Source organism: Macrobrachium nipponense, chromosome 4, assembly GCF_015104395.2.
Source record: "Macrobrachium nipponense isolate FS-2020 chromosome 4, ASM1510439v2, whole genome shotgun sequence".
NCBI classification, from domain to species: Eukaryota; Metazoa; Arthropoda; class Malacostraca; order Decapoda; family Palaemonidae; genus Macrobrachium; species Macrobrachium nipponense.
Window position 1 is genome coordinate 78,300,104 of NC_061100.1, and position 21,355 is coordinate 78,321,458.

General features: G+C 41.0%; 3 protein-coding genes across 3 annotated transcripts; 1 reads left to right on the forward strand and 2 right to left on the reverse strand.

Moving 5' to 3' along the window:
- Nucleotides 1-2,543: 2,543 nt before the first annotated feature.
- LOC135211405 (uncharacterized) lies at nt 2,544-3,164 on the reverse strand. The gene has a single exon (XM_064244716.1). The coding sequence runs from the start codon at nt 3,162-3,164 to the stop codon at nt 2,544-2,546; it is 621 nt and encodes a 206-aa protein (XP_064100786.1).
- Nucleotides 3,165-8,590: 5,426 nt separating this feature from the next.
- On the forward strand, nt 8,591-11,194 carry LOC135211406 (uncharacterized protein K02A2.6-like). Its single transcript, XM_064244718.1, has 4 exons — nt 8,591-9,019; nt 9,107-9,486; nt 9,707-10,782; nt 11,052-11,194. The coding sequence occupies exons 1-4, from the start codon at nt 8,591-8,593 to the stop codon at nt 11,192-11,194; spliced, it is 2,028 nt and encodes a 675-aa protein (XP_064100788.1).
- Nucleotides 11,195-19,709: 8,515 nt separating this feature from the next.
- LOC135211407 (fibrous sheath CABYR-binding protein-like) lies at nt 19,710-21,355 on the reverse strand. Its single transcript, XM_064244719.1, has 2 exons — nt 20,571-21,355; nt 19,710-20,409 (listed from the first exon to the last, which is right to left on the reverse strand). The coding sequence occupies exons 1-2, from the start codon at nt 21,353-21,355 to the stop codon at nt 19,710-19,712; spliced, it is 1,485 nt and encodes a 494-aa protein (XP_064100789.1).

Genomic DNA, 21,355 nt, shown 5'->3' on the forward strand with positions numbered 1-21,355 from the left:
GAGTACTGAGGTGAAGGCAGTTCCTTGGTCTGTAGTGATGTCGTCTGGACTCCAAAGCGGCTGATCCAGCTGGATAGGAAGGCTTCGGTGCAGGCGTCTGCGGTGGCTTCTGACATCAGGGTGGCTTCTGGCCACCTGGTGAACTGGTCAATCACCATGAGGGGGTATCTGGCACAGTTGGATGGGGGAAGGGGCCCGACGATGTCGACATGGATATGCCCAACTCTCCGCCTCGGTTGAGGGAAGGTGCCTATTCCTGATTCGGTGTGCCTTCCTGTCTTGCTGCTCTGGCACGCAATGCAGTTCCTGGCCCACTCCCGGGTGTCCCTCTTGATGCATTGCCAAACGTGCAGGGCGACGGATGTGAGATACAGTCTCATGAGATGGTTACTAAATGCACTTCACACATGCGTGTCGAAATGAACTCAATCAGTCACTCTTCCCTGTCTATAGCTTACAGGGTTCATGGGTAAATGAAGTACTCCGTGACGTCTATGTCTAGAGCAATACCTTCTAACCTGAGTGTTAAGGGCTCTTACTCTAGCTTTATACTCACTGGGGACACTACCAAAATGATTCGCTTCCACGTATTCCCTTTCTTTCATGTTACACACGGCCACTGTTACAGTGATTTCTCTGATTTTTTTTTAGGAAGGCCTTCAGCCTACCCCAGACTATCGCAGATTCATGGGCCAAATCGTTGCCCCCTATATACACGACAACGAGGTAGTATCGCCTACGCCAGAAGGGCAACGCTTCAGATGCTAAGCTAGCTATTAACCTGCCTAGTCTGTAGTGAATCTCAATCTCCACCCGCTCGATTGACAGGACTTGCAAGGGTAACTGTGAGTGTCCTAACAAAAGTACATTAAACACATAACTCGTTCGCTCGTGGACTGGTTTCTTAAGTCTATCCATCATTTGAAGGACCAAAAAATGTCTAAAAGTTTCTTCGACGACTAGTTTGGGACGGGTTCGGGCCCGATGTTAGGGGGCAATAGATTTACCAAAAACGGAAAGTTCCCAGCCCGTTTACAAGGATGAAAGAATGGTAATAAGTTTACAGTTTTATTAGAAAAATAAACCTACTCTCATTGATACACAATTATTTACACTATTTACAACAATTAGGCTTCTCAGGCCATATTCTATAATATCAAAACGAAAAAACATGACCTTGTGGTCACACATGAAACTCTAAGTTAATCACTCTAAATCTGGGTCATCGTGTGTAATAGCACAAAAAATCTCCTTGGCACAGAGATTACCAAGTAGTGATTTCTACATTTTTATTTCAACTTTTCCACCATGTGACGAAACTCAACAAATTAATCAGTGAAAAGTCAAAACAACTTTAATATGGTTTTCAATGCAGAAAAATGAGTGAATTAATAAATTGACCCAAAATATTTTGTGAAACCATCGCGTTTCTGCCACCACTGGGTGAGAATGGAGGGAAAAGCTAATTCTTTGAGGTGGAGTTCTTTATCGTGGAAAAATTGTGCACATCATATCTTCAGTTTTGTTGACATCTTCCATGGGTTTAATATCTGTCATTGTAAGGTCATACTCTACATCCATGTGCATCTCTTAATGATGTATGGAACAACATATGCTGTCCTAATTTTGCCATTGGTCTTTGCGTTATCTCTTCCACCATGTTTATATTGTTCTCTTTTCCTCTCATTCCATATCTCTTTTATTTTGTTTTCTTCCTTTTGGTATATTGTCTTCCAGAATTGTACAAGATCTGTAGCTCGAGTTTCCTCTATAATCTCTTACTTATTTCCATCGTATATCCTGATTCATTCTTTTTCTGAGGTGGTATTACCTCACAGAATGTCTATAATATATTCCCAGGTTTTCCTGTGTCTGTTTTTGTCATTCATTATTTCTTTCCTAACCCTTTCTTCATATTCTTCATATGCTTACTTTGTCATTATCTGTGGGTACTTTCCATTTATGTCTACTATATGCTTTATACTCTTTTCTTCTGTGCCTGTGACTTTCCTTTTTAACTTTTTAAACATTCTTCTTTGGCGTATTTCTTTCTTTATTTCTTTGGTGACCCATGGGGGAGAGGGTGGGAATATGATACAGGGGGTAATATGAAACAGACAATATTTCGCCTGATCTGTGTGCCATCTGTTGATAACTAAGTCAACCATGTGACCGCAGAGGACAGGATGGTGGATTAAATAAAAAGCGATCACTACATAAATGAGTCACTTTAATGGAGAATGTGGGAGATACAGCAGTACAGAGTACCTTCGGCGATCAACTTGCCGGTTACACTACTTTACAAAAATGGCGTCATGCCACGCATATCATAACACAAGAATTATGGGTAAAAACAAATGACTGCGCCAAAGCGTATAATCAACATTACCAATGTATCATAAATAAAAGTTTAATATTCTAACACCCCCTCATAAACTTTTATTCTCATCAATCTGCAAATTACTACACATCAAACAAATATATACATCATGGTAATCAAAAACAAAAATACATAGCTATCAAAGGTCAGTATTACAAAACCATTAATGACACAAATTAAAATAAATCAACTTTGTTTTAGTCACTGGTTTTGTAAACATATCGGCTTTATTTTCACTTGAGGGGACATACACTAAATCAACATTTCCACTCATAACTTCATTACGGATAAAATGATAGCGTATGCCTATATGTTTAGACCTTTGATAGTAAACAGGGTTCTTAGCAAGTTTAATTGCCCCTTGGTTATCAACAAATAATATGATAGGTTTGACTACAACATTAGTCATATCAGTTAACAACTGCTGCAAAAATTTTGCTTCTTGGATAGCAAATGTCAATGAAACATACTCAGCTTCACAAGAACTTAAAGCTACATTGCTTTGTTTCTTACTCTTCCAAGAAATAAGAGCACTATCAGCATTCATTTGGTAACAATAACCTGAAATACTTTTACGATCTTCAGAACTACCCCAGTCTGAGTCACAGTAACCAGAAATCTCAATAGTATCATAAGACTTCTTAAAAACAGGGCCATGTTGTTTAGTACCTTTAAGAAATTTTAGAACATATTTACACATAGCCAAATGACTTTGAGTTGGCCTAGCCATATACTGTGAAAGTTTAGACACAACAAAACTTAAATCAGGCCTAGTACAAGTCATGATATATATCAAGCTTCCAACAATGTTTCTGTAAAGAGTACTATCAACTAGTTCAGGACTCCTCAAAAGTACACTTATTAACACTTAGATCACAAGGAATTTACTTTGGGTTGCATTCATCCATTTTGAACTTCCTCAAAACTTTCTCAATGAACTTACTCTGGTTCATTTTTATACAATCTCCATCAAAAACAAACTCAATACCCTAAAACCATGAAAGTTTCCTTAAATCTTTCATCTCAAATCTATGACATAATACACGTTTAGTGTCAAACAGAGCTTTCTCATTACTACTGGCAATGATCATATCATCAACCCAAACCAAAATAATTACATGTAAGTTATGTCTTTTATTGACATACACACAATGATCACTTAATGACTGCTCAAAATGATTTTGAATTAAGAAATCATGGAGCATATTATTCCAATTTCTGCCTGATTGCTTTAAACCATACAGAGATTTATTCAGTTTCCAAACCAATTGTTCATTATTACTACCAGTTTCATTGTAACCTTCAGGCTGTTGAACAAATATTTCACAATCAATATCAGAATTAAGATAGGCAGTTTTAAAATCCATACAATGCACAATTAAATCATGTTGTACTGCCATTTGCATAAGCATTCTAATTGAGGTCATACGCACAGTAGGAGAAAAAGTATCAGTATAATCAACACCTTCAATTTGAAAATACCCTTTTGCAACATAGCAAGCTTTATATTGCTCTTCACCATTTAACCCTTCTTTAATGGCATATACCCATCGTCCACCTACAATACAATGGTTGTTTGGTAACTACACAATTCATAAGTATTGTTATCTCTTAAAGATTGAATTTCATCATCCATTGCAGCTTTCCATTTGTGAGCCACATGTGAATTTAATGCCTCTCTATAGCTTTCAGGAATTTCAGTTACTTTACAACAATAATGAACAGAATAGCCCAGTAAATCAACATTATCAGGATCAACATATTCTTCAAGATATTTGGGAGCAGTTCGCTCCCTACTTGGATAACAGGACTCACCTTCCCTTTCAGTTTCAGTCAAATCTGCATTAATTTCACTATGCTCATCTTCAACAAAGATAGATTTAGAAACAGGATCACTTTGATTATCATTAACAGTTATTTTCTTTTCATTGCAAATGACATTCTCATTATCAGAATCCGATTCACTACCTTCTGATTCACCATCTTCCTTTAGACATTGGGATTTATCAAAATTGAATTTATCAGTAAAATGTACTAACCTAACCTTTCTCAAACTGTCAGTTCCTGGATAATATACAAGATAAGCAGGACTGTATGAATCATAGCCAACAAAAATTCCCTTTTCACATCTTGGGTCTAGTTTAGCTTTCTTTTCCACATAAGCATAACACAGGGAACCAAAAATATGCATATTTTCAAGTTTAGGCTTCTTAGACATTAACACTTCATATGGGGGTTTATCTAGTCTAGAATTGTAGCATCTATTCCTTATATAAACAGCTGCCCTAACAGCATAATTCCACATGAATTTTGGTAGCTTTGCTTCAATTAAGAGACATCTAGCCATTTCAAACAATGTACGCCACATTCTCTCAGCAGTACCATTTTGGTGTGGTGAATTTGGTGTGAAGAAAAATTCTTGTTTAATCTTATTACTTACCAGAAATTCTTTAAATTCTGAAGAAGTAAATTCTCCATCATCACACCTTAATCTTTTAACAACACCATAAGATCTAGTATCAGCAAGGAATTTCTTAGTAGCATTAAGTGCATCACTTTTCTGTTTCAAGAAATAAACAAAAACAGATCCTGAATAATCATCTACAAAAACAATACAATATTTAGATTTTTCCCTTGATTCAATACTCATTGGTCCAGCAAGATCACAATGTACAAATTCCATTTTACTCTTTGCTCTCTCATCTGGTAATCTGTTCCTAGATAAATGCATTTTACCTTCATGACAAGTTATGCAATCAAAATTACTTTTGTCACTAATTTTCATACCTTCAGCTTTATCTTCTAACTTCAAAATGTCTTTAACATTGATCAGTGTCCCAAAACCTTATGCCACTCCTCTAGTGAACGAGATTTACATGAGCTTACATTATTTAGATAATACAGCTTACCTTTCTTATTTATTTCAAAAGACACACCATTTGGGCTTATCAACTCAGAATGATTAGGATTAAAGCTTACTGTAGCTCCTTTACTAACAGCCCATTGTACAGAAAATATATTGTGCTTAAAAGTAGGAATATACAAGGCATTATCAAGAACAACATTTTGTTTTATACCATTTGTATCATAAAGTACAATTTTAGCTTTACCTTTACCTTTAACAATATTCCTGCATCTTGCACCATCTGCAAGTTCAACCATATGTTTTGATTCATCAAAGTCTTCATCAAAACACTTAAACTTGGATTTATCAGTAATGATGTGGGTAGTAGTACCACAATCAACAAGAACATTACATACATCTGTAGATATGTTATCAACAAAGCAACTTATTTTGAAACAACATTCTTCATCATTATAATTATTAGTGGATCTAGGCTTACAAACATTCACAGTTGCACTAGAAAATCTAGTAGGCCTATTAGCCTTTCTACATTCATCAAAATTGTGTGTAATGGTTTTGCATTCTTTGCACCACTTACCTCTGTCTTTCTTCAACCTACACTCGAAAGACTTATGTCCAGGCTTACCACATGAATAACATCTTACTGATGAGCCACTGGCAGACCCACCACACTGAAAATCAGGATTCTTATAATTTACTTTAAGGACGTTCTCACTCTTCACATTAGGCCTATGTGCCTCTCGACTCCTCAGGCTTTCTTCATAACTCCGTAGCAGAGACTTGAATTCCAGAAACGTAGGCTCACTATCCTTCTGCATAACAACAGTATTAAATGGAGTAAATTCCTCTGGAAGACCCTTCAACACCATAGCAATAAGAAGGCTGTCACTGATCGTCTCACCAGCTGACTTTAACGAAGTAGAGGCTGCCTCCGCTCGAAGAAAATAATCCGTCACACATTCTTTCCCTCTCATTTTCAGTGACGTCAGCTCCGTGTAGAGGGAGATAATTCTTGGTTTTCCAGTACCTTGGTAATGGTCCCGTAGAATCGCTAATGCCTTTCTTCCATCGTTGACGGCATCTCTCATTATTAATTGGAGGCTCTCATCATCTAGAACTTGAACGATCTCGGCAAAAATGTCAGCATTTTTAGCAATGAATTCCGCTGAAGTTCGATTTTCACTTTCGTCTAGGATTAGTTTTCGAAGTCTCAGATGGGCTAGAAATTTTATCTCCCACATTTCATATTTCTCCTCATCACCATCAAAATACAACTTCCTCTTGCTTGAGCTGGGCCCATAACCTGTGACCGCAGAGGACATGATGGTGGATTAAATAAAAAGCGATCACTACATAAATGAGTCACTTTAATGGAGAATGTGGGAGATACAGCAGTACAGAGTACCTTCGGGGATCAACTTGCCGGTTACACTACTCTACAAAAATGGCGTCATGCCAATGTATCATAAATAAAAGTTTAATATTCTACCAAACCATGTATATTGCAGAGTTTTACATAAAAAAAGGTAATCCTATGTTAATTCTGATTCTATTCCCTGCTGTGAACGTGTTTTGTTTTTGAGTTCTCGGTTCCATTGTTGTGTTGGGATGCGCCAGGTGGCTGGTCCTTGGCGGCAAGTTGTTGTAACGGATTCACAATAAACCTGGTATCCGGCCCTGTATTTAATTAAGCTCATCCTAACAAATGGCGACGAGAATCCATGCAGAGGAGCATAGGGTCTACAAGAACTTCATGTGGATGTAAGGATTTTCCAGGATTTTTGATGAGTTCAGCATAGCCTACCAGCTCTGAGGACACTTCCTTAAGGCCAGTTGATTGACGGCGATGGTGCGGAGGTTAGACAGAGTTTGCCTATGCTAGGGGTGAGGAGTTTCAATTCCCCAAGCTGTACTAGTTGATGCTTCGATTTATTGTGTGTTTACCCCACCTTATCTGGCATATAGGCTGCTACCTGCAGTTTTGCTTTATCTTGCAGTTTTGTTCATGATGGCGACGACTACCTACTCAGATTAAGATTGATCCTTTTAATTCTTCTCAGATTACCCTGGATCTTTGGCTTAGTTTATTAGAAGCTAATTTTAGTAATCTTGGAATTGAGGAAGATAACAAAAAGAAAAATGTTTTGCTTGTGTCAATTGGAACTGATGTTTTTAGTGTACTGGGTAATTTGTGTGCTCCTGATTTACCTCATACAAAGACTTACGATGACCTTGTAGCTGTATTGAAATCATATTAATTTGTGAAACCTTATTATCATCGTAGCCTAATAGCTTTTCAACAAAGAAAAAAAGGAGGAATGAGACAGTGAATAGTTTGTATGCTGACCTCAAGGCTTTAGTAAAAGATTTCAATTTTGGTAATCATTTCAATTCAAGAGTCAGAGATCGGTTGTTTATGGCAGTGGACAATGAAGTATATTTCCCCAATTTAGTTGCTTTGAATATTGATCTCCAAGCTATGACCTCTAGAGCAGTTTCAGAAAGAATTTTGAACATGAAAAAAGTTTTTGTGGTTGAGAGGAACGAATCACAGCCACAGGTTAGTTCAGTGAGAAAAGAAAAGTCATCTTGTAAGCACTGTGGTTTTTCTCATAAGAGTATAGACTGTTGGTTTTAAGATCTGACATGTAACATTTGTAAAAGGAAAGGTCATCTAAAAAGGGTGTGTAGAGAGGCAAACAAAGGTTTGTCTCTTCATAGGCCTAGTAGTGTTAAACCTAGGTATAAGGCTTCCAATGGTAGGGCTGAAGGTAAGAAGGCTGTAAAAAACTATTGATGATTATGAAGACAACAGTGATGATAGATTGTTAATGGTTAAAGGAAAGGTTTATACTCTTAATTCTGATGAATTTTATTTCAGTATTAATCAGAATTTAGTTCCATTTGAGATTGACAGTGGCGCTGCTGTGTCCACTATAATAAAAAAGCGGGTAGTACATAGGTTAAAACTAAATAAGGAATCATGGAATAAAAAGCTAAGAGGTTATGATAATAGGAAAATTGATGTCTTAGGCAAAGTGTTAGCTCCTGTACTTTATAATAGCACAAAGGTTTCTCAGGTATTTCATGTTGTTGATTCTTGTAATACAAATTTGTGTGGTAAAGATTTAATGCAGCAAGTAGGTATTTATCTGGCTGGAATAGATGAAGGTACTAGAGTAATAAAGGTTGCTAATGTGAGTGCAGAAAAGCCTGCTAGAATTAATTACTTTGGTTAGATTCAAGGAAACCTATTACTGGTGTTTTGGCTAAGATTCATTTAAAAGGTAATGCTACCCCCAAAGTTTATGAAAGCACGCACAGTTCCTTTTTATTACAAGAAAATGATTGAAGATGCCTTAGATAAGCTAGTAGCAGATGAAATGATGGAACCCATATCACATAGTGAATGGGCAGTTCCTATTGTACCTGTATTGAAAGAAAATAAGGTTGAAATGAGGATTTGTGGAGATTTTAAAGTTTTGAATAAACAAATTCATTGTGACAGGTATCCGTTACCAAAGATAGAGGAATTGTTATCTGTTGTTGGTAAAGGAAAGTTTTTTTCCAAAATTGATTTAAAGAATGCTTACCTTCAAATACCTGTTGATGAGAAAAGTCAAGAGTACTTAGTAATTAATACTCATAAAGGATTGTTTAAATATAAGCGCTTACCTTTTGGCATGTCCTCATCTCCTGGTATTTTCCAAAGGTTTATTTCTCAACTGTTGGCAAATGTGGAGGGTGTAGCTGCTTATTTAGATGATATTATTGTAAGTGGTGCTACCAAAAAGGAGCATGATCACTGATTAAGAAAGGTTTTGGAACTTTTGCAAGCACATAATGTACCAATAAATAAGACTAACACCGTTTTAGAGGCTGAATCTATTGAATATTTAGGATACCACATCTCAGGTGGAGTCAAGCCATCTTCAAAGGGACTGAAAGCTATTTTAGATTGTCCATGTCCTACTTCTGTTGAAGAAGTTCAATATTTTTTAGGTATGATTACTTACTATTGCAAGGTTGTAAAGAACCTTTCTTCTAAGCTAGCTCCCTTGTATGATTTGTTGAAGAAAAATGTAAAATTTAGATGGACTTCAGTACAGCAGAAGGCGTTTGAAGGCATTAAAAGAGATTTTTCAGAGTCCAAAGTGCTGACTAGTTTTGATGGGGATAGTCCTTTAATAATTGAAGTGGATGCGTCTCCTGTAGGTGTGGGTGTGTTTTGTTACAAAAGGTTGGTGACCAAGAAAAAAAAATTTATTTTGCAAGTTAAAAACTATCTAAAGCAGAAAGGAACTACTCTCAGTTAGATAAAGAAGGATTAGCTCTAATTTTTGCTGTGAAACGTTTTAGATATTTTTTGCTTGGCAGGAATTTTGTTGCTAGAACTGATCATAAACCATTACGGGACTTTTGGAAGAGGGAAACCAGATTCCATGTAATGCTAATTCTAGAATACAAAGATGGGCTTTGTTGTTATCTCAGTATGATTATGAATTAGTTCACAAACCTGGGAAGGAAAATGTAATTGCTGATGCCTTAAGCAGATTGCCACTTGATGATGATTTTCATTCTGGTACACCAGCTGAATATGTTAAATTGGTTGAATTACTTGATTTTGATGACATCTCTTTTCAGGCAGTTAAACATTTCACCAATAAGGATGCTGTATTGTCTCGGTTGAAAAATTGTTTGAAGCTGGGATGGTCAAAGGAACATAATATGTCACTTCTGGAATATGCCTCTGTAAAAGATGACTTATCTCTCCATAATGATGTAATATTGTATAGAAATAGAGTTTTGATTCCTGTTGAGTTAAGATGTAAGGTTTTGAACCATTTGCATTGTGGGCATAATGGTATAAATGCTATGAAAGCTGAGGCAAGGAATTGGGTATGGTGGGCAAAGATAGACCAGGACATAGGAGAAGTCACAAAGAATTGTAGCATTTGTTTTAAGAATTTTACAAATCCTCGAGCTCCTACATTGTCTTGGCCTATTGTTGGTAAACCATGGTCTCGACTGCACATAGATTTTGCAGGACCAATTGATGGTAAATACTTTTTGATAATTGTAGATTCTCATAGTAAATTTTTGGATATTCAGTTTTCTAGTTCCACTACGTCAGCTGTTACCATTGGTCATTTGAGGAAGACATTCTGTAATTTTGGTATACCTGATATCATTGTATCGGATAATGCTCCAAATTTTGTTTCTCAAGAGATGGAGGAGTTCTTGTGTAAAAATAGTATTAAGCATGTAACACCAGCTCCTTATCATCCATCCTCCAATGGTCTGGCTGAAACGGCTGTGAGAACATTCAAGGAGGGCCTGGGAAAATTTAAGAAGAGAGATATTCAGACCAGAATTTGTAGATTTTTGTATAATTATAGGAGGACTGTGAATTCTTCCACGGGTAAGGCCCCAGCAGAAATAATATTCGGTAGGAATTTCAAAGGTACTGTTGAATCAGTTAAACTGAAAGACAAATCTTTAAGGAAAATGAGGGATGAAATTTTCCAGGAGGAAGGTAAATTGTATAAAGTCAATGATGCTATGCTGTGTTTGTTCGTAATTTTGGGAAGGGTTCACCATGGGTGGAAGGAAAGATTGTGGAAGTACTTGGGTTGAGAAATTATAAGGTGGAAGTACAGAGTTTTGGTAATATTATTTGAACAAGACGTGCAGATCAGATTATGCATAGATTTATGGGTGACTTTAACCAATCCAATAAAGAAGTGTTATCCAATAATTCCAAGTCATCTGTAAATTTGAGTGATTCTAGTGCTTTCATTTCAGACACTAATGTACCATGTGATAATAGTGGGGCTGAAGAACCCATAGAAGTAACTGTAAATAATGATAGTGAATGTTCAGTACAACCACCAATGTTAAGGCAATCCAGTCGAATAAGTAAACCTCCAGATCGACTTGATTTATAAATATGTACAAGTATGCTGTATTTATCATGTTTTGTTTTCATATTTGTTCCATATTTTGGAAGAAATATTAATTCATTTAATTGTCTGATGTTTTAAATTGGAATATTGCTTTTCTAGGGATAAGGGATGTAGAGTTTGAAAAAAAAAAAAAGGTAATTCTATGTTAATTCTGATTCTATTCCCTGCTGTGAACGTCTTTTGTTTTTGAGTTCTTGGTTCCGATGTTGTGTTGGGATGCGTCAGGTGGGCTGGCCCTTGGCGGCAAGTTGTAACGGATTCACAATAAACCTGGTATCCGGGCCTGTATTTAATTATGCTCGTCCTAACATATATTACTTCCACCTGATGTCACCAGAGTACTCTGACATCACTAACTCAAGATCAGGGTTTGTGAGAGGACACTCTTTACCCTTTGTTCTGTGAAACTTTCTTCTCGGTAAGAGTCACTTTTGTTTACACTATATAAATTAATATATGTGAAGTATGCAATATAGTGTATTTATTAAGTGTAAGATCAATTGTTAAAATGGCATATTTATTAAAAACTATTGTTTGTTTAGAATTTCTGATGGATAATCATGAAATGGCTTGGGGTGGCATTATGAAACAGCCTGCTCTATACTTCAACTACTTATTGTACCTAGTCTCAAATTACCACCCTTTCTTTTCTTTCCGGGTAGCTATGCCAAGGAAGGAATTAGGAAAAAAATGGATTAAGAAAAAAATGGGAGGCAGAAGACAGACTAAAGACTATTAAGAGCAGCCCATCAAGGCACAATGAAGTTGCAAGGTGTTTCAAAGTCCCTAAAGCTACCCTATCAAGAAAGGTGGCAGAATGTACGTATGTGTGGTGTTGATCCAAATGTAATGACTAACATAAAGTTCATAAGAAAGCTCATTCTTCCTATTCAAAAATTGAGGAGCAGCTCGAAGAATATGGGGGTCATTAATGTGATGTCATCAACACGTCTTTCCCAAATAATAACACGGCTGGTGGGCAAAAGGCCTTTCCACTTCACTACTGTATCAGACGAACGTTGACCTTTCAAGTTAATCTGCGCCTTATTTCTAAAGACCGCCACTAACGCTCAGTTATGCCTGCGCAGTTATAACTGCACAGTTGGACAACCTGCACAGTTTTTCTGGTCTGCGCAGGCGGCCTGGGTAAATAGCTCATCTTAATCGATGAACCTCAGGCTAAATGGCTGCTCATGCCCACTGCAATGGTAATGTGGTGGACACAACTTTTTTTGGCTCAGTTCGCTGTTGTCCGTGGACAGACATGTGCTAATCAAGAACACTGAGCAGCTGAGTTTTATTATTTTGAAAAGTGTTTATACCTAAATTGATGTTATATTGAATTTACATGTTTTTAATAATAGATTCTGAAGTCACAATAATTATATATTTATAATTTTGCCATTTTTTCACACGAAAAATAGTAGTGTATAATAAAAGCTGAAAGTGACAGCATCATTCCTGAATATCTTGTAGATTTCTTCGAAACCTATATGAATGATACTTTGCTTTGGCAGGTATAAGGCAAAGGCTATAGTAACAGATTAAGCCTCTGTATGTTTATTCATGGTTATAAACCATGTATGCAAGTCAGTTTTTAAATGAGAATAAATGTTTATGACAAAATAATGTCAAACACGAATAGGCCTATATGCATCTATTCATGATTATGCATCATGTATATTTTTCATTTTTAAAATGAGAACAAAATAATGAATATTCTACTTTCTGATGAAACAATCAAACAATATTGGACTATGTATGTTTTTTCATCGTTTACATCTCACGGAAGTTCACTTTGAAATGAAATTAGACTAATCAACACTAATGAAACACAAGAAGTCAGTAGTAAACTAAGGATTTTCATTCATTGTAACACGTCACGAGAAAGTCAATCTTTAAATGAAAGCAAATCAGTATGACCACTTTTAATGGAACTGAAAAAATATGTAGCTTAAATGTGTCAACTTTGAAAAGAAAGCAAATGATTACGAACTTAATCCTAACACACAACTCTTCTTCATTCATAAAATATTCAATAAACATTATGAAAGTTCTTGGGGCCATATTTAAACTCTGAACAAATTCACATGGGAGTACTTAATGAGTTTTTATTAACCACTATTTCACTTGACGTTTATAAATTCCTCTTTTGATGTCAGCAAGTCAATTACGGACAGATCGAGCTTCGAGTGTTGACGCCGTGGCTGCTACCGAGGACTGAGGAAACTGCCTGTATGATTAGTGCACAGTTCTATCTGGACCGTGGGTTATCGGCGAAGATTTCCCTGCGCATTCCGACTGCACAGTTGTAACTGTGCAGGCATAACTGAATGTTAGTGGCGGGCTTAAGGAATGGTTCAGTCATGTTGTTTTTGCGGGATGCACGAATAGGTGGGGAAAGGAAGCCAAGTATCCTGGCATCGTATTCCCAGTGAAAAGGACAAGGAAAGGAGAAATAAGTGGCTGGCAGCCACTCACTGAGAATTAAGATGAAAGAGAGCAGTGGGGCAGAGCACTTCATAACCTGGCCTAAATTGCTCGGGAGGTAGGAGGTAGAGCAATTGCTCAGTAAATGAGTAATATTATTACTAAGTTCAAAAGATCCACACAATAGCCCTTCTATGTCTATAGCACCATCAAAAATTCGTCTGCCAAACATTGCAGAAATCGACGTTCCAATAACATTTTCCCGCCATTACCAACACATGGAATGAAGTTTTCACCCATATGAATCTAATTCATCCTATCTTCCAATTGGAAGTTGATCTTTATGAAATAATATAATCTTATGCAAAATAGTATACAGCATAAAGGCATTTTTTAAATTGAAATATTCAGATTTACATATTTTCATTGACATCTTTCACTACATAGAAAATTTAAAATTTTATTACTCCACCACATTCCTATACAATTATTTATTTTAACCCATATACCAATGTAAGGACGCCTTTCGCCAAATGTCCGTCCTTCCTCTGTAAATACTTTTTTATACCATATACTAAAATCTAAGAGTATTTCACAGCCTATCCGCCGATATATATATCATGTAATAATGTACTCTGCACGAAGATATATGAATATTTTCAGCTGCTATGAAACAATCACAGCGGGGGCTCCGTCCCTTTTTGTATGTGCATGCATGACAGACACTACGTTTCTGTCCACACTGCTGCCTCATATACAGCCGCCTCTATTCAATAAAGTAGTTAGAGCTTTCTCTTTGTCTGATTCCAGTCCTCACAACTGGTGACCTCCCGGATTAGGATGGTAGCAGCTCAGGCCACCTACCCAGGAAAACCTTAATGGACCCATACGGCACTCAGTCTAGGTTCTCTGGTGCTCCTATCCGCAGTCAACCACAACGCCATTAGTGGAATCAAAACGGCACATCCTCTACAGGAGTGTTTTGGCATTTATCTCACGGTTTGACCCGTCATTTACGACACCTGTCGACTGTAAGAGTGAGCTGGCAGACATGGAGAACTCAACTCAAAATTGGGAGCTGTCCATCGCCGTTCCCTCTGGTCCTTCATGTTCGCCTTAACCACCTTCAGCCTGTGGAACACCAGAGCCACCTTTCAGTACCTTATGGATAGCATCCTCGGCGACCTACCCTTCTGCATCTGCTATGTGGACGACATCCTCATATTTTCCAAAGCGCCAGAGGAGCACCTGAACCACATCTGGGCCATCCTCAACCGCCTGCAGGAGAACGGGCTTGTCATCCGTTTCGACAAGTGCACCTTATGCGTGGAGGAGGTGAATGGCATCGAAGGTGGCTGCAGTGGAGAAGTTCCTTACACCAATGACAGTCAAGGCCCCCCAAGAGTTCGTCGGGATGGTGAATTGCTACAGAAGATTCATCCCAGACATTGCCCGCACCATGTGTCCTTTGACCGAGGTCCTGAAGGGCAAGCCAAAGAAGCTGACATGGGGAGAAGCCCAACAGTGTGCCTTCGGCCGCACCAAGTCGTCCCTCAGCAGAGCCACAACCCTATTTCACCAGGACACCAATGTGCCCCTGACACTCACCACCAATGCCAGCAACACTGCATGTGGCACCATCCTGGAACAGCTGGTCAATGGGGTCCCTACGCCATAGCCTCCTTCAGCAGGAAGCTGAAACCCACTGAGACCTGCTACAGCACCTTTGACCGCGAGCTTCTAGCTGTCTACCAGGCCGTCTGCCACTTCAAGTACCTCCTGGAAGGCGTCCCATTCACCATAAGGACAGACCAGCGGCTGCTGGTCCACGCCTTCGTCATGGCGGGCAAAGCTTGGTTCGTAAGACAGCAACATCACCTTGTGGCCGTCTCTGAATTCAGGTGCTCCATTGATTATGTCCCCGGCAGAAGGAACCCCGTAGTCGACACCCTCCAGAGAATAAAAATAAACTCCCTGCACCTTGGCGTGGACTACGAGGACCTAGCGCGTGAGCAAGCCTCCAACCTCGAAGTACCAGACAGCCATCACTGCCCTTCGATGGGAGGACATTTCCTTTGGCCCTTCCAAGACAATGCTCCTCTGCAATACCAGCACTGGTCTCCCACGCCCCCTGATACCCACCTCCAGGAGAAAGCAGGTATTCAGCGTGATCCACGGTCTCTCGCATCCGTCGCCCTGCACATTTGGCCTGCATCAAGAGGGACTCCCGGGAGTGGGCCAGGAACTGCATTGCATACCAGAGCAGCAAGACAGGAAGGCACACCGAATCGGGAATAGGCACCTTCCCTCAAGCGAGGCGGAGATTCGGGCATATCCACGTCGACGTCATCGGGCCCCATCCCCCATCCAACTGTGCCAGGTACCTCCTCACAGTGATTGACCGGTTCACCAGGTGGCCAGAAGCCACCCTGATGTCAGAAGCCACCGCAGACACCTGCGCCAAAGCCTTCCTATCCAGCTGGATCAGCCGCTTTCGAGTCCAGACGACTTCACTACAGACCGAGGAACTGCCTTCACCTCAGTACTCTCAACCTTCCTGGCATGCCTGATGGGGACCAAGCACCATACGACCACAGCCTACAACCCCGCAGCCAATGGCATGGTGGAGAGGACCCACCGCTCCCTCAAGGCCTACCTGATGGCACGCTGCACAGGCCCCGACTGGAAGGCACAGCTACCATGGGTCCTCCACAGCCTCCACACCACCCCAAGAGCCAACGGCGACCCGTCACCGGCAGAGAAGGTTTACTGTGAGACCCTGACAATGCCAGGTGAATTCTTATCCGCTGACAATGACAACCCCGACATCCCACTGGCAAGACTCCGGGCAGCCGCCCAGGATGCGTTCCCTGCCGAGAGACCTACACTGACAGGAGGAAGTAGTTCCAACCAAGGACCTTGGACTCCTGCAAGTACATCTTCATACGGAACAATGCCACCCACCCGCCCCTAATGAGACCCTACAGAGGACTGCACCATGTCATTCGCCGAGAGGAGAAGGCATTCCTCGTCTTGATTGGCAGCCAAGAGGAATGGGTCTCGATAGACAGACTTAAGCCCGCCATCATTCCTGACGAAGACGACCCCGCAGAAGGCCCTCACAGGACACTGCCTCGGAACACAGCGTCACTGGAATCCGACAGAGGCCCCAGACGTCACCAGGGCTGCCAAAGGAAAGCAGTCGAACCCCCCTGGCCCACCACCAGGGGCAGCATCCTGCTTCCCGACTCACCGAACAGCAAGGACCCGGAAGACATCCCTTGACGGATGGAATCTTGAACCGCAGACTCCTCCAGCCCCCCCGCAAGATTCTGCTGACCATCAGCCAATGATTATTACATAATCATTGTCTCGGGGGGGTGAGAGTATGTGTAAGGATGGCATTTCGCCAAATGTCCATCCTTCCTCTGTACATATTTTTTTTTACCATATACTAAAATGTAGAGTATTTCACGGCTTATCTGCTGATATATATATCATGTAAAAATGTACTCTGTGCACAAAGATATATATATTTTCAGCTGTGATGAAACACAATTGCAGCAGGGGCTCTGTCCCTTTTTGTACATGAGTGCGTGACAGACACTACATTTTCGTCCGCACTGCTTCCTCATATACAGCCGTCTCTGTTCAACAAAGTAGTTAGAGCTTTCTCCTTACCTGATTCAGTCCTCACAACAACAATAAATACATAAAATTATAATTCCATGTTTTTAGAGTAAAAAATACGATAGACTTCACAGGAGCAACAGCTGGGATTCACAGAAAATGGATTGAGATAAAGTACCAATGAATTTCAGATCCCACTATCAAGAGTACAGTGACAGAGACAGCTTGCTCTCATGTGAAAGTTGTTTGAAACTACTGGATTCTAAACCTTTATGGAAAGCAAAATAATATTTAAGTTTATTCAAATGTTTATTGTTGCCTCGGCATGTTTTTTCTCTCATAGTAAGTGAAGTTTACAAATTGAAAAACTTATAAGCAATTTTGAGTATTTTTTCACATTTTGAGAAACTAATACAGCACTACACAAGAATGCATATACGTACAATGTAATGAGTAGGAAAGAAACCTTACCTTGCCATACATGTACAGTGTGCACAAAACACTCAACAAAGTCAAATTAGGTAAGAGCGTCCTCTGTTATTGTTCACTTTTGCCCACCAACTACTGCGCATGTGCCAGATATGCTTCATTGTTTACGAACATTAATCTCTCCTATTGCCTATTAATGGAGAGGAAATCTATGGATTTAGGTGTAAGGACATAGTACAGCAGATGGCTTATCAACTGACAGAGAGTAATTGGTTGAAAAAAATCCATTCTGTAACGAAATACCTGGCAGGGCGTGGTTTGATCACTTCATGCACGAACACAAGGATAAGTTATCAGTCAGGGAACCAGAAAGAACTATCTTTGCTCAAGCATCACATCGATCAACAGCAGTGGTTCCATCAAAAGCTGTAAGTATGTCAACAGAAGAAGGCCCATCAACAGAAGTAAGTCCATTAACAGCAGTAGGCCCATCAACAACAATGATTCCATCAACAGCAGCAGGCCCATCAACAGCTGTAAGTCTGTCAACAACATCAGGGCCATCAACAGCTGTAAGTATGTCAACAACATCAGGGCCATCAACAGCTGTAAGTCAGTCAACAACATCAGGGCCATCAACAGCTGTAAGTCTGTCAACAACATCAGGGCCATCAACAGCTGTAAGACAGTCAACAACAGCAGGCCCATCAACAGCTGTAAGTCTGTCAACAGCAGCAAGCCCATCAACAGCTGTAAGTCTGTCAGCAGCAGCAGGCCCATCAACAGCTGTAAGTCTGTCAACAGCAGAAGGCACAATTAACAGCTGTAAGTCTGTCAATAGCAGCAGGCCCATCGACAGCTGTAAGTCTGCCAACAGAAGATCCATCAACAGCTGTAAGTCTGTCAACAGCAGCAGGGCCCATCAAACAGCGTAAGTCTCAACAGAAGATCCATCAACAGCTGTAAGTCTGTCAACAGCAGAAGGCCCATCAACAGCTGTAAGTCTGCCAACAGAAGATCCATCAACAGCTGTAAGTCTGTCAACAGCAGCAGGCCATTCAACAACAGCAGTGGGTCCATCAAATGTAGGAATGCCCATCAACAGCAGCAGGCCCATCACCAGCAGTAGGCCAATCAACAGCTGTAAGTCTGTCAAAAGCTGTGTCTGTCAACGGCAACAGGCCAATCCAAAACACTGTAATCTGTCAACAGCGGGTGTCTGTCACGGCAGCATGCCCATCACAGCTGTAAGTCTTCACAACTGTAAGTCTGTCAACGGCAGCAGGCCCATCAACAGCTGAAAGTTCTGTCAATTGCAGCAGGCCCATCAACAGCTGTAATCTGTCAACAGCAGCAGGCCCATAACAGCTGTATTCTGTTAACAGCAGCAGCCCATCAACAGCTGTAAGTCTTGTCAACAGCGGCCAGGCCCAATCAACAGCTGTGAAGTCTTTTAACTGCAGCAGGCCGAACATCACAGCTGTAAGTCTGTCAACAGCAGGGGACCCTCAACAGCTATAAGTCGTCAACTACAACAGGCCTTCAACAGCTGTAAGTCTGTCAAAAGCAGCAGGCCAATTAACAGCATCACGCCCATCAACAGTCTGTAAGTCTGTTCAACGAGCAGCAGTCCCATCACAGCTGTAAGTCCCGGGTCAAACAGCAAGCAGGCCCATCACAGCTGTAATCTTGTCAACCAGCCATCAATGGTCGTATCAACAGCTGTAAGTCTGTCAACAGCAGCAATCCTGTCACATCTGTAAGTCCCTGTCAACAGCAGCAGGCTATTAACAGCAGCACGCCCATCAACATCTGTAAGTCTGTCAACAGCAGCAAGGCCCATCAACAGCTTGTACTGTCTGTCCAACAGCACGGCCCATCAACATCTTAAGTCTGTCAACAGCAGCAGGCCCATCAACAGCTAGTAAGTCTGTCAACATCAGCAGAGGCCTCAAACAGCTGTAAGTCTGTCACAGCGGTACGTCTGTCACATCAGCAGGGAGGCCCATCACAGCTGTAAGTCTGTCAACAGCAGCAAGTACGCATCAACAGCTGTAAGTCTGTCAACAGCAGCAGGCCCATCAACAGCTCTAAGTCTGTCAACAACAGCAGGCCCATCAACAGCTGTAAGTCTGTCAACAGCAGCAGGCCCATCAACAGCTGTAAGTCTGTCAACAGCAGCAGGCCCATCAACAGCTGTAAGTCTGTCAACAGCAGCAGGCCCATCAACAGCTGTAAGTCTGTCAACAGCTGTAAGTCTATCAACAGCAGCAGGCCCATCAACAGCAGTAAGTCTGTCAACAGCAGCAGGCCCATCAACAGCAGCAATCCTGTCAACATCTGTAAGTCTGTCAACAGCAGCAGGCCCATCAACAGCAGCAATCCTGTCAACATCTGTAAGTCTGTCAACAGCAGCAGGCCAATCAACACCAGCACGCCCATCAACAGCTGTAAGTCTGTCAACAGCAGGAGGCCTATCAACAGCAGCAATCCTGACAACATCTGTAAGTCTGTCAACAGCAGCAGGCCCATCAACAGCTGTAAGTCTGTCAACAGCAGCAGGCCCATCAACAGCTGTAAGTCTGTCAACAGCAGCAGGCCCATCAACATCTGTAAGTCTGTCAACAGCAGCAGGCCCATCAACAGCTGTAAGTCTGTCAACAGCAGCAGGCCCATCAACAGCTGTAAGTCTGTCAACAGCTGTAAGTCTGTCAACAGCAGCAGCCCATCAACAGCTGTAAGTCTGTCAACAGCAGCAAGCCCATCAACAGCTGTAAGTCTGTCAACAGCAGCAGGCCCATCAACAGCTGTAAGTCTCTCAACAGCAGCAGGCCCATCAACAGCTGTAAGTCAGTCAACAACAGCAGGCCCATCAACAGCTGTAAGTCTGTCAACAGCAGCAGGCCCATCAACAGCTGTAAGTCTGTCAACAGCAGCAGGCCCATCAACAGCTGTAAGTCTGTCAACAGCAGCAGGCCCATCAACAGCTGTAAGTCTGTTAACAGCAGCAGGCCCATCAACAGCTGTAAGTCTGTAAAAAGCAGGAGGACCCTCAACAGCTATAAGTCTGTCAACTACAACACGCCTATCAACAGCTGTAAGTCTGTCAACAGCAGCAGGCCCATCAACAGCTGTAAGTCTGTCAAACAGCTGTAAGTCTGTCAACAGCAGCAGGCCCATCAACAGCTGTAAGTCGTCAACAGCAGCAGGCCCATCAACAGCTGTAAGTCTGTCAACAGCATCAGGAACCAAGCAACAGGCTGCTAGTCTGTCAACAGCAGCAGGCCCACCAACAGCTGTAAGTCTGTTAACAGCAGCAGGCCCATCAACAGCTGTAAGTCTGTCAACAGCAGGAGGACCCTCAACAGCTATAAGTCTATCAACTACAACAGGCCTATCAACAGCTGTAAGTCTGTCAACAACAGCAGGCCCATCAACAGCTGTAAGTCTGTCAACAGCTGTAAGTCTGTCAACAGCAGCAGGCCCATCAACAGCTGTAAGTCTGTCAACAGCTGTAAGTCTGTCAACAGCAGCAGGCCCATCAACAGCTGTAAGTCTGTCAATAGCAGCAGGTCCCATCAGCAAATGCTGTGAAGTCTTGGTCAACAGCAGCAGGCCCATCAACAGCTGTAAGTCTGTCCAACAGCAGGCCAT